The sequence below is a fragment of the Narcine bancroftii genome, chromosome 12, assembly GCF_036971445.1.
Source record: "Narcine bancroftii isolate sNarBan1 chromosome 12, sNarBan1.hap1, whole genome shotgun sequence".
NCBI classification, from domain to species: Eukaryota; Metazoa; Chordata; class Chondrichthyes; order Torpediniformes; family Narcinidae; genus Narcine; species Narcine bancroftii.
The window spans coordinates 4,856,866-4,871,418 of NC_091480.1; the positions used below are offsets into that span (position 1 = coordinate 4,856,866).

Here is a 14,553-nt window from a genome sequence, read left to right on the forward strand (position 1 = left end):
CAGTAGTACTTAAAATAGTTATTCCAGGACAGCAAAACAGACTATTCTCAGATCCGGAGGAAGCACGAAAATTTGCAGAACAACTACAAAACAGGAAGAGAGATGAAGACATGTAACGAGAGTAAAAATGACCATGAACTATATGTATGTGTGTATATGGGTATATATATATATATATATATATATATATATGTATATATATAGATGTGTATGTATATATGTGTGTACATGAGTGTATCCGTATTTAGAGGAAAATATACAGAGTATAGATAAGAATTAATAAGGGAATGAAAGGGAACATAGGAAGTAAGGAGAGAATTAAAAGAGTGACCTTTGTTATATATGAAAATTGCAATCTTTTCCGGGGGGGGGCTGGGTGGAGAGGAGTTACGGTCACTGCAAAATCAGTTGACGCTTGCGAGTGAATTCGCAAATCCAAATGGAGAGGGGAGATGTGGTTGCCCAACAAGGGATAAAGGGCAACTCAGGAGGGGGAGGGGAGAATGGGGTTAAAGAAATTTTAGATAGGAGAATAAGGGAAATGTCTGATGTTTTAGAAATGTTGTCTTATAAAGTGTTCAAAACAAGAAAGCAGAAATCGATAAGAAGGAAAGGTGATGATGAGGAAACGGAAAGGGAAGATAAACAAAGTATGAAATGGCTACGTTGAACTATATGACTTTAAATATTAACGGAATACATAACAAAATCAAAAGGAAGAAACTGCTAAATTTACTGAAAAAAGAAAAAATTGATATGGCATTCGTGCAAGAAACACATTTAACTGAAATGGAGCATAAGAAATTAAAGAGAGATTGGGTAGGACATGTAACAGCAGTGTCATATAATTCAAAAGCTAGAGGAGTAGCTATATTAATCAGTAAAAATGTACCAATTAAAATAGAAGAGGAAATAATAGATCCAGCAGGGAGATATGTAATGATAAAATGTCAGATATATTCGGAGTTTTGGAATTTACTCAATGTATATTCACCTAACGAAGAAGATCAAAAATTTATGCAAGATATTTTTTTAAAGATAGCAGACACGCAAGGGAACATATTAATAGGAGGGGATTTCAACCTTAATTTGGATTCAAACATGGATAAAACTGGGAAAAAAATTAACAGAAAGAACAAAGTAACCAAATTTATAATTAAATCAATGCAAGAAATGCAACTTTTGGATATATGGAATATTTTCCCAAAGGAAAAGGAATATTCATATTATTCGGGTAGACATAAAACATACTCAAGAATAGACCTATTCCTGTGATCAGCTCGTATGCAAGATAGAGTAAGAAAAATAGAATATTATCAGACCATTCAATCTTGATATTGACAATAGAGTTAGAGGACATCCCTCCAAGAATGTATAGATGGAGATTAAACTCCATGCTACTTAAAAGGCAGGATTTTAGAGAATTAATTGAAAGACAAATTAAAATGTACTTTGAAATAAATACGGAATCAGTGAAAGATAAGTTTATACTATGGGACGCAATGAAACCGTTCATCAGAACGCAAATAATAAGTTATGTAACCAAGATGAAGAAGGACTACAATCAGGAAACAGAGCAGTTGGAAAGGGAAATAGTAAATATAGAAAAAGAATTAGCAATTAAGGAAGACACAACTAAAAGAAGAGAATTGGCAGATAAAAAAAATAAAATATGAAACACTACAAACATATAAGGTGGAGAAGAACATAATGAAGACAAAACAGAAATATTATGAACTAGGAGAAAAAACGCACAAAATCCTAGCATGGCAGCTTAAGACAGAACAAACTAAGAGAATGGTATTGGCATCAAGGAAAAAAGACAAACAAATCACATATAATCCAACGGAGATTAATGAAAACTTTAGAGAATTCGATGAACAATTATACCAAACTGAAAACGAAGGGAAAGAAGACAAAATAGATGAATTTTTAACTAAAATTGAACTACCAAAATTACAAATAGAGAAACAAAATAAATTAACAGAACCATTTGAAATAGTAGAAATACAAGAGATAATAAAAAAACTACCAAATAATAAAACACCAGGAGAGGATGGATTCCCAATAGAATTCTATAAAACATTTAAAGATTTATTAATTCCTCCCCTCCTGCAAGTAATCAACCAGATTGACAAAACACAAAGCTTACCAGATTCATGCAAAACAGCAATAATTTCAGTAATACCAAAGCAAGGGAAAGATCCACTCGCACCAGCGTCATATAGACCAATATCTTTACTTAACACAGATATAAGATAATAGCTAAACTATTAGCAAACAGATTAGCCGACTATGTAACTAAAATGGTAAATCTAGACCAAATTGGATTTATTAAAAAAAGACGAACAACAGACAATATTTGTAAATTTATTAACTTAATTCATGCAGTAGAAGGGAGTAAAGCGCCAACAGTAGCAGTTGCTTTAGACGCAGAGAAGGCCTTTGACAGAGTAGAATGGAATTATTTATTCAAAGTATTACAAAAATTCAGTTTACCAGAGAAGTATATTAATTGGATTAAAGCATTATACAAGGGGCCATTGGCGAAAGTGACAGTAAATGGATATATATCAAAGCAATTTAACTTAAGCAGATCAACAAGGCAGGGATGCCCACTATCACCCTTATTGTTCGCATTAGCTATAGAACCTCTAGCAGAATTGATAAGAACAGAAAATAAAATAAAAGGGATAAAAATAAAAGGCAAGGAATATAAAATCAGTTTATTTGCAGATGACGTTATAGTATACTTAACAGAACCAGAATTATCAATAAAAGAATTACATAAGAAATCGAAGGAATATGGAGAAGTGTCGGGTTACAAGATTAACGCAAATAAAACTGGAGCAATGCCAATGAATAATGCGGATTTCTCAAAATTTAAGAAAGAATCATCATTCAGATGGCAAATGCAAGCAATAAGATACCTAGGTATACAAGTAAATAAAAACCTCGGCCATCTATATAAACTCAATTATTATCCACTAATGAAAAAATTACAGGATGACTTAGAGCATTGGAAAGACTTACCACTAACACTAATAGGAAGGATAAACTGTATTAAAATGAACATTTTCCCAAGGATACAATACTTATTTCAGGCATTGCCAATACACTTCTCAGAGAAATTCTTCAAGGAGTTAAAGAAAATAATAAGGAAATTTTTATGGAAAGTGGGGAAACCGAGGATAGCACTAGATAAATTAACAGAATGGTATAAACAAGGAGGCTTACAACTGCCAAACTTTAAAAATTATTATAGAGCCGCACAATTAAGATACCTATCAGATTTTTATCAAACAAGGGAAAAGCCAGATTGGACTAGATTAGAACTAGATAAAATAGGGGAGAAGATAGCTGAACATATATTATATAAATGGGATGAAAAATTGGTACAACGTAGGAATTCTCCAGTATTACATCATCTGCTCATTATTTGGAAGAAAATTCATGTAGAAAGGAATAAAACAAATTACCAATTACCAAAACTAATACTGACACAAAATCAGTTAATCCCTTTTACAATAGATAACCTTTCCTTTAGAGAATGGGAGAAAAAAGGATCAAAAGAATATAAAATTGTTTTTCAGGAAATAAATTACTATCCTTTGAACAAATGAAGGATACATATAATATAACTCAAGATACAGTGTTGGCATACTACCAACTGAAATCCTACTTGAAGGACAAATTGGGAAGCAGTCTGAGGTTACCAGAGGGAAGTAATTTTGAATATGTGATTACAGATACAATGATAATCAAAAAATTTATAACAAATATGTATATTAAACTGCAAGAAAAGGAGAATGAGGAAACAAATGGTAAAACTAAACAAAAATGGGAACAAGATTTAAACATAAAGATAAAGAAGGAAACATGGGAGAAGTTATGCTCTGGAACTATGAGAAATACAATAAACACGAGGTTACGTATGATACAATATAACTGGATACACAGGCTATACATTGCACCTCAAAAGTTAAATAAATGGGACCCAACAGTATCTGACAGATGTTTTCGTTGTAAAAAAGAAATGGGAACAACAATTCATGCAATCTGGACATGTGAGAAAGTGAAAAAATTTTGGGAAGATCTAAACCAGATATTAAATAAAATTACAGAAAGCAATATACCAAAAAACCCAGAGATCTTCCTCTTAAGTAACATAAAAAACAAAGAATTTGGACTTGATTTGGTTGGTGCACAAAAAAGATTTGTTATGATAGCTCTAGCCGTAGCAAAAAAATGTATTATGTCAGCCTGGAAATTAGAAGATAACTTGAGAATACAACAATGGTATATAGAAATGAATAAATGTATTCCATTAGAAAAAATAACATATAATTTAAGAAATAATATTGAAATATTTGAACAAATATGGGAGCCATACATGAAACACAATGGAGAAAACCTACCGGGGACATCTACCACCTAAAATAACGGAAGGAGAAGGAAATGAAAAGAATTGACTCAGTGGAATTTCTTGTTTATTTTTATTGAGTGACAACATTGTTTGACTGGTTTAATGTATCTTAGATTCTGTACTTTAAATGAATGGGAGGGGAGGTAGGGAGGGTGGGATGGGAAGAGGGGGGGAGAAAACGACACTATATATTTGAAAAGGAAAATGTGTATCTTGGTCAATGTGGTTTATGGTGTGAAAAATTAAAAAAAATTTAAAAAAAGATTATTTTCATTGCTATATTCAGAATAGTAAAGTTTAAAATAGAAATCTCTAAAAACTTCATTTATTTTAGAATGGTCAATGGTTATTGTACAATCAAGGAGAGAAATCCTATTAATTTGTTTTTTAATCGAAATAGCTTTCAATTGATTGGCTAGTAATTTGCCAGATTTCTCTCCATTGATATAAAATTGACTCTTAGTTCTCCATATCTGTTGTTCAATTGGACTAATAGAAAGTAGATCAAATTTGGTTTGGAGTTCAGTTCTCTTCTTAAATAACTCCAGGTCTTTACTTTGGGCAAATTGTAAGTCAATCTGTTTAATCTGATTAATCAAATTAATTATTTTTATCCTGATCTTTTTGTTAATACTAGCCAAATATGAAATAATTTGACCATGTAAGTAGGTTTTCATTGCATCCCAGATTATTGAACTGGAAATCTCTGGGGTTGAATTAATATTAATAAAAAAATTGTATCTGATTTTCTAAAAAAAAGTCCAAAAAAATTTGCTCTGAAGTAATATGGTATTAAATCACCACTTTTTTAGTACTTGAAATACTTGGAAAAATTTTAAAGTACTTGAGCGTGGACTGATATAACTATGCCTTGATGTAACACACAGGATTCTGTTGGCATCGTGGTTAAGTGAAAAAACACACAAATGCTGGAGAAACTCAGCAAGTCAAACAGTGCCTTTATATAGCACCGGTGAAGATACATCATCAACGTTTCGGGCTTGAGCTCTTCATGAAGGTGTGGTTTGTAATAAATGTCAGTGGAGAGTCTGTCTCCTGAGATCATGAAAAAGGAGAGTGTCATCGGAGATGGACAAGGTGAGTTTGAGGTGGAAATTGGCCGCAAAATCAATGAAATTGGCGAGCTCATCACGAGTGCATGATGCTGCCCCGATGTAGTCGTCAATGTACCAGCGGGAGAGTTGGGCGTCTTGCCTGTGTAGGCTCGGAGCACGTTTTGCTCCACAAAACCCACAAACAGGCGGGCATATCTGGGACCCATGTGGGTACCCATGGCTACTTCTTTAATCTAGAGGTAGTGGGATGAGTTAAAGGAAAAATTGTTCAGGTTGAGGACAAGTTCTGCCAGGCAGAGAAGGGTGGTGGTGGAAGATGACTGCTCAGGTCTGAGGTCCAGGAACTATGCCTTGATATTCGCATGATTTAATCATTCTAATCGATTATCAATTAAAAATAGTCTATCCTGGTATAAGCACAGTGCACACTCAAAGAAAAAAAGAATAATCTTGACTAGGAGGATTTTAAAAATCTCCATATATTAGACACTCCCACATTGGATAAGAAAGATTGTCTTGCCAAAACTTATTTGGAGGGATTAACCTTCCTATTCAAAGAATGGTTGAACACTCTATTTAGACAACAGTTAAAATCCCCACCTAAAATTAGTGAATATTGTGACCTTGCGCCGAGTGACTACTTCTGGGAAGCAATTTTCCACAAGTCTAATACGTGGGCCTTGAAAAGTTAGATTTTTTTTGAATAAGCAGTTCTCAAGATTAACTCCTTTTTTTCATAATGATAAAAGTGTAATATAACTGCTCTAGGATATCCCAAAGCATTCTTTAAAGATAAGGAGCGGTGTGCTCGTTCCAGCACTAAATTATCTCCATCCACTTTGACTTCAAACCATTCAGTAAATAACTCCATAAAAAAACTTTATCAGTGATTTATCCTTTTCAACTTCCTCCTTCAGACCTAACATGTAAAGATTATTTCAATAACTCTGTCCTTCTAATGTCAAGACTTGAGCTTTTAAGTTTTTGTTATCAGCACCTCAAAGCTTCATTTTGTTGTTCAAATTTATCCAGCCTATTATTCACTGTGATATGCCATTGGCTTCCATTCAGAGGTTTTTCTATTTGTGGTAGTGAGTCCAAAACTGTATCGTTTCTTTTCAATTTCTTTGGCCCACATTTTTAAAGCTTTGTTAATATCCATTGACTGCATTCCAATCATTTTTCTAGCCATTCCTAACATCAGAGGAGTGTCCTGTTCAAACTCAGTTTCTTCCTCCATTTCTTCCTTCCTCCTCTCTTTCTTTCATGGTTTTAAATTTAGGTACTTTGGTTACTCTCTTTGGCATGAGAGGTCTTCTAGTAGTAATTGACGGTCTTAAAAATAAACTTTAACCAATTTGGTTAATTAAAAGTGAGTAGAAAGTAGGGAGCTATAAACAAATTAGTTGGAGCTCACGACCACACCTCTTCACAGCATCAGGTCGCCAGCCGGACTGTTTCCTTATAAATCTCAAGTTCAATCCTTGGCCTTCAGTGGAAAAAATCCCCAGCCTATCTAGTCTCTCCTTATAAAACAATCCCTCCCGTCTCAATCATGTCCTTGTAAATAGTTTCTGCATCCTTTACAGCTCAATGACCTTAACCTAGGTCACCATAAATGCACACAGTACTGTCAGATGTGGTCTCACCAGCATCTTGAACAGTTGTAACTTGACATCCAACTCTGTACTCAATGCCGTGAACTATAGACAAGTGTGCTGAGCCCCCTTTCCACCACTTTATCTGCTTGTGTCTCTGTTTTACGTGTACCTGTTGGTCTCTCTGTTCTGCAACAACCTCTAGGCCCCTGTCCTTTACTGTGTTAGTATTGTCTTGGTTTAACCTCCCAAAATACCACACATTGCACTTGTACTGAGATTAATTCCACCTATCGTTACTTAGGCCACTCCTTGGTTGGTCTCGATCTTGTTGTAATCTTAGATAAAAATGAAACACGAATGTCTGCAGACACTGTGATTGTAGTTAAATCACAGAAATACTGATTTCCTCCGGCATTTCTGTAATCTTAGATAACTTTTATCACTTTCTGTATAAACTACCAATTTTGGTGTTGCCTCCAAATTTACTAACCATGGCAGCTATATTGTTATCCAAGTCGTTAATGTAGATGATCTTGTAGTATAGATATATAATCCATTAAAACAGAGATTAACAGAACAATAAAGTTGAGGGACATGGGGGATGGGGGCAAGAGAGTGGGAAAATGGTGTTGAGGGATCAGCCAAGGTATTACTGAATGGCAGAGCAGGCACAAGGGCCAATTAGCCTACCCCTGCTCCCATTTCTTATTTCTTGTACATCAGCTTCTCTCAGTATTTCAGGTGGGTGTAAAATGCTAAGTTGTGTTTTTTTTTTGGCCAGCATTGAAAACATACATCATCCTTGAAGAGTGAACCCTCCAGCCTCCCTGTATTTCAATGGAAAAATCAATCAAGTCTTTGCCTATGGCTGACTCACAGGGTAATCAGTTTGTGGCCTGGGACAAGATGACCAATGTGGAAAAGGATTGTTTTGTGGTGCCAACTTTCATAGATAACAACTTATTAAAGCAATATGCCAGACAAGGTTACTGGGCCAAGAGCCATACTCTAAGAGGCAAAATCTATGAGCAGATCATCAAAGCTGTCCCATGTAGAACTGTAACTCCTGATGGTGAAGTGTACAAAGACATTGTGGAAAAAATTGCTGGGAAAAGGAATACTTCCACACTCTCGCTGCCAGAATTTGTGGATGGCAGTACCATCCCAGACTACTGCCTGACCGTGGATGGGATTGATGGAGTTAGGAAGATTGTGGTGTGCATTTCTAGTCAATTTCCAGATATCTCTTTCTGCCCAGTGCTTCCTGCAATTGTGGCACTGCTCCTACACTATAGTGCAGATGAAGCAGACTGCTTTGAAAAGGTGTGCCGTCTCCTGGCTTGCAATGACCGCACAAAACACTTCCTAGACCAGACCTATCTGGCATACGAATCCTCCTGCATGACCTTTGGAGACCTAGCCAACAAATACTGCCAGGCGGCTCACAAGCTGATTGTGAGTGCTTCAGAAGATGTACTGGAGGTTTACTCTGATTGGCTGCGATGGATATTTGGAGACCTCCCCTTTAACTATGCAGCCCGAGTGTTGGATACCTTCTTTGTTGAAGGGTGTAAGGTCCTGTACAGGATCGCACTGGCTCTCCTCAAATTCTTCCAAAAATCCAGAGCTAGGCAACCTGGGAAATCTGCCAACATTCGAGCTGATATACAGAGCTTTATCCAGGGGATTAATGAACACGTCTCAGTTGAGAAGCTGATGGAGAAGGCATTTTCCATCCGTCTGTTCTCCAGGAAAGAGATTCGATTGCTCAGAGATGCCAATGAGAAAGCCCTAAAGCAAAAAGGCATCACTGTAAATCAAAAGAGGTATTGATTCTCATTTATTTTAGCATTAGAATATTTTCAGTCTGATAAAGTATTAGATAAACATATAAATCAGGATTGTGATACTAAGATCTCTAATAAATAGTTTCTTCCCAACTTCTTGTAGGTATAATTTTCAGTTAATTTGATTCTAAATTATTTTTCTTAACAATTAAAGACTGGCAAAGCATCCAATCCACATTCTTGGAATGAAAAGATGAGTCTAAAGCTGTGGAGCAAAATATAACTGTTGGAAACTATGCCTGTCCTTTAGTGGATATGTGTAACAATTCCTGTTCCAGTCCTACTCTGGTACCACTCCACAATTCAACCAATGACGACATTGATGCTATCTCTTGTACTCATGCAGAATTTTACAATTTCATTACCTTCACTGCCAACTTGGAAATTTACCTTGAGTTTTTTTGACATCTCTCTACTCTTCCTGGACCATCTCAGGATACAACTATCTGGATTCCCATGGCTATCTGGATTACACCTCTTCCCAACCTTGTCTCTTGACACAAACCCTTTTTCCCATCTCCTCCACTGCATCTGTTCCCAGGATGAGGCCTTCTACTCCCAAACATCCAAAATGTCCTCTTTCTTCAATAAATATGGATCCTCCCTCCTTCTTTCCCCCACCCCCCCCCCCCCCCCACCCCAGCCAACTGTCATTGACGCAGCCTGTACCTGTATCTCTTCTATTTCTCGTACCTCCACCCTCCTGGTGGAACAAGTGGAAAATCCCTTTATTCCTTATTTTTCACTTCAGCCTCACATTTGACCTTTCTGCAAACTTCTGTGTAATCTCACACCAGGCACATTTTCCCCTCTCCACTCCTTTCTGTTTTTGCATGGCTCCAAGACTTCCTGGTCCATTCTTCCCTCCCCACCCCCCTTCTTTTCATCCCTTAGACACTACCGCTTAATTGCAGAAATCGCAAAGCCTGTTCACCTCCTTCCAGGACCACAAACTGAGCTTTACATGCACATCATCCTACCTGATCTAATGTGTTCAGTGTGGCTTCTATATCTGTGATATCAGCATGGCCTCATCTGTATCGCATGACCATTTTGCTGAACATCTATGGGTTTTCGGATCTAAGCTTGAACTTCCAGTAGCCAACCACTTCATAGTTTTTTCAGTTTTTTTTTCATTTCAATTCCCCACAGCATTCCCACTCAGACATGTCTGTTCTTGGCTTCATTCATGGTCAGGGTGAGCCCAAACATAAACTCGAGGAACATCATCTATTCCTCCTTAAACCTAATGGCATGAACATCATTTTTTAAATTTCACGTAACCCCATCTCTATTTGGTTCCTGTGTTTCCATCCCTTCTTTACTTTCTCATGTTCTTACACTTTCTCTCTAATGATAATAAGTTTATTGTAATACACATTGTACAATGTACATATGCCCGAAATTCTAACTTGCTGCAGCCTAGCTGCTACTTATAGAAAAGCTATAATAATAACTACAGTAAATAGTAGGATACAGTAAATAGTAACATATAATAGTAAGACTATAATAATAAATATTCCTCTCTATGATCTCTCTCTCTACCAGTCTCTCCACTTCTTCTGTCTGTCCAATATCCTATCATCTCAGCACCTCCCCAGATTATTTCCCCCCTCTTTTTTTAAAAATCCTCTTGATATCGCCCCTTCTTTAGTCTTGATAAAGGGTCCCAACTCAAAACGTTGACTGTCCTTTTCTCTCCACGGACGCTACTTGACCCACTGAGTTCCTCTCACGGTTTTCTCAAGATTCCAGCATCTGAAATTTTTGTATTTTTCTGCTGGAAGAAACTTGGCAGGTTCAGGAGGGAAAGGGCTTGACAAATGCCTCAGATCAAAACCCTGCTGCAGTCACAAGGCAGGGTCTCAATCTGGGACATTGACCATTCCTTTGCCTCCGCAGATACTGCCTGACCTCCTGAATTCTTCCAGCAGTTTATTTTCTGCTTCACGTTCTTTGAAATTTGGATGAGACTACAGACTTGTTGACTAATTTATCCAAGGGTTCAGTTTCCTGTCCCAGCTTCAATCAGGTAGTTCACACTGACATAAAAAGTACTTTGTAGCTGATCATGGAGGGAGATGTGTTTGACTGCTGAGTGTCTTGTGATGGTGTTTCAGCACCTCCTGGTGGTCATGTTCAGTGCACTGAGGTAACTGATTGCATGCTTTCCCCCTCTTGCAAGGGCTGCCGTCCATGCACATTGATGTCCTTGATCTCTGCACAGTTAACCAAATTCAAAACTTAATTTCAGCAGAAATTTGTGCTCTCAAGTACATCATTTAAAGCAACAATTGTTCTGATTCTTTTTGGAATATGTTATGGGGTTGAAATTTGTGTTCTCAAGTACATCATTTAAAGCAAAAATTGTTCAGGTTTTTTTTTGGAATATATTATGGGGTTGAAACCTTTGTGACAGTGGGATGGAAGAGATGGAACAAAGCTCTATGGTAGGGTGGAAACAGGCTGTATAACACAAGTAGCGGTGGTGTTAGCTCACACATCCTTGTATTTCACAGCGATATGTTTTCAGAATTTCAACTTTTTGACTCGGATTAAGTTTTGACTCGAAAAGCCATTTGGCCCATCACATCTATTCCAGCTGAGGAATGCCATTCTTCATACTCCCCTGCTTTTTTTTTATACAACCTACTTTCTTGTTTTCATAAGTCCCCCTGAATCTCCTACCACTCATCTGCAGGAGAGATCATTTATGGTAGCCAATTAATCTGCAACTTTAATGATTGATCTGGGAGGAAACCAGAGCAGGCAGTATATGTAAATCCCATACAGCACCAGTGTTGGGGAACCAGGAAATGGGATGTTGGTCCTTCAATTTACTTCCTATCTCTTCCTGAAATCTGAACATTCAGCTCTAAGGACAGGGCCTAAAGTCCTGAAAAGACTGTTGGGGTCTCTGGAGGTAGGAGGGGATGAGGAGAAAAGACAGATATTGCATCCCCCTGAGCTGCATCGAAATTGTACATGAGTATATGCTTCATCTCCTCCTGTCTCACCGTCCAGAATCCCAAACAGTATGACTTTATAACAATCTCTGCAGGTGGAGCAGTGATTCACTTGTACATCTTCCAATCTATTGCCCTCCTGAAGCCCCAGTGAGATTGCGATGATCAAGGAGAATTTGAGAACAAGGGCTGCCAGCAGAAATGTATATAGAGCCAGATGAAGCTCTATCAGGAATTATTGGCATTATAGGGAGTGTATCTAGAATTGATCATTTTGGTTATTGAGACGTGAAAAGGAGAGGAGGAGGCTGTCCTTATAGGAGAGATTAAGAAGACAAGGTCTGTACCCTGATTTTTAGAAGAATAAATAGCCACATAGGAAAATGGGAAGATTAACAGAGCTTGCGGTACAAAAATAGAATAAAGAGAATGCCAATAAAAACAAATCCATTTGAACGTTTTTGACAGATTCTTTACTCTGACTCTTCATAGAAGTAGGGTTGGATCTACTTAAATGGTGATTTTATATAAATACTTACTATGTTCTAGCTTGCATTGTTTGTTTAGAGAGTAGAAGCATGTTGCTTTTAATTACACTAATTAGATTTTCTTTCTTTCATTGCATCTGTGCTCCTTATGCCATCCTGCTAAACTACGTGTTCAATCTTCGACTTGCAGAGAAAGGTAGGCAATGAAGAGAATTTTCTCTACAAACCTGGGTACGTAGTCCATCACCCATAAGACTTAGGAGCAGAAATAGCCATCGAGTCTGCCCACCATCTAATCAGGAGCTGATCCATTTTCCCACTCAACCCCACTGGCCAGCCTTCTCCCCATAATCTTTAATGACCTGGCTAATCAAGATCCTATCAATCTCAGCCTTAAATACCTGACCTCCACAATTGCCAGTGGCAACAAATTCCACAGATTCACCACCCACTGGCTGAAGAAATACCACCTCGCCTCTTTTCTAAATGGACACCCTTCAATCCTGAAGTTGTCCCATCTTGTCCTCAACTTTCCCACCATAGGAAAGAACCTTATTACATCTACTCTGTCCACGCCTTTCAACATTCAAAATGTTTCAGTGAGATTCCCCTCATTCTCTTAAATTCCGACGAGTACAGGCCAAGAGCCTCTCCTTATCCACACTAATTCACTTGGTACTTTACAAAATAACTCTTAAAATGTTGATACAACATAAGTCCAAGCCCACTGCCTGATCTACCATGAAAGAAGAGAGGCCTTATGCTGAATTGTTGTGTGCCAGGTTGCTAATCCAGTTCAGTAATGGATGGTGGATGAGCATGGAGGAATGGTACTACATTGGGCTTCGATTCCCCTGTGGAGGAAGGAAGATAGGAATAAAATAATTGATCCTCCCTATTCTGGTCTTCATTGGCTTTCACACGAAATAAATTCTTTCATATTGTTTTTGGTGATGGGACTAGATGGGAAATATTTTAACTGTATGATGTAAAAACAATAGGGGTTGGAGGCTACATTGAAAATAGTGGTGCAGAATGCTGTACATTTATGTTTCCAGAGGATTTGTGGTATTTTGTCTTACAAAAATACAAAATATTCTGTTCATATTGCCTTGTCCCAAACATTGGGCCACTGTTTCCAACCTACCTTTAAGTTGCCACTGTATTGGAGAAAACTCTTCCTTTTCTCCTACCTTTAACTACCACAGGACATGTTACAGTTCTCACACTTGAAAGAGAAATTGTGGAAGTGTCTCTGTTGTATACCCTATCCCAATGACTAATTTCGTCATGCTTCTTTCTGTTTCTCTCTTTATCTCTCTTCCTTATCCCTTTGTCTCCTTTAGTTCAGCTCTGAATTCACAGAACTTTCCCCCTCCCCCAATCAGTTCTCACCTTTTCTCTCATGCCCTCTTATCTATGTCAACCTATGGCCTCTTGGCTGTTGGCCTGTGCTCCTCCTCCTGCCCCTTCTTTGCCCTCCCCCTACCTTTTTATTGAGGCATCTACCTGCTTTTTGCTAATACCATGACAAAAGGCTCAGGGTGAAACATTGGGGTTTTATATCTTTGCCTTTTATAGATGCTGTGGGACCTGTTGAGTTTCTCCAGCAATTTTGTGTGTTTGCCTGTTGTATAAATGTGTTCCATTCATCTCTCTCCACCTCCCAATATGCCTAAACTAATGAAAGGCCACACACAATCAATGACTTGGTAAGGTGCCAAAACATTCTGATCTGTGGTTTCTGAAGTTTGTTTGTCAGACGTTTAATGCAGACTTTGTGCCACTTCATTCTTATCGCCCTAGCCACCTCCAGAGAGGACATACATGTCCAACTGTGGCAAAGGAATATGTTATGGGGTTGAAATTTGTGCTCTCAAGTACATCATTTAAAGCAAAAATTGTTCAGGTAAAATGGTGCTTTGTACTGTATGTTGATCTTGGATCTCTCTGTGTTTTGGAAGCTATTGACTATAAGTTGATCTTAAGTTGAAAAAGCAGGAAAAGTGATGGAATAAATCGTTACCACCTCTATAGTTATGAGATTTGCAAAATGGATGAAAGTTTCTGAGTATTGACTAGAAAAGTGAAAGTAGGTACAATCAGAATGTCCTGAGCTCAGAGAAAGAAAGAACAATTCTATCCACGC

At 37.5% G+C, this 14,553-nt stretch overlaps 1 protein-coding gene across 1 annotated transcript in view; it reads left to right on the forward strand.

Moving 5' to 3' along the window:
• tbc1d24 (TBC1 domain family, member 24) overlaps positions 1–14,553 on the forward strand; it is a 45,660-nt gene that overhangs the window by 13,347 nt on the left and 17,760 nt on the right. Inside the window, exons 2-3 of the mRNA XM_069906260.1 lie at positions 5,314–5,524; positions 7,885–8,929. Coding sequence (XP_069762361.1) covers positions 7,941–8,929 — 989 coding nt within the window. The 5' untranslated portion in view covers positions 5,314–5,524; positions 7,885–7,940. The remainder of the gene's footprint in view (positions 1–5,313; positions 5,525–7,884; positions 8,930–14,553) is intronic.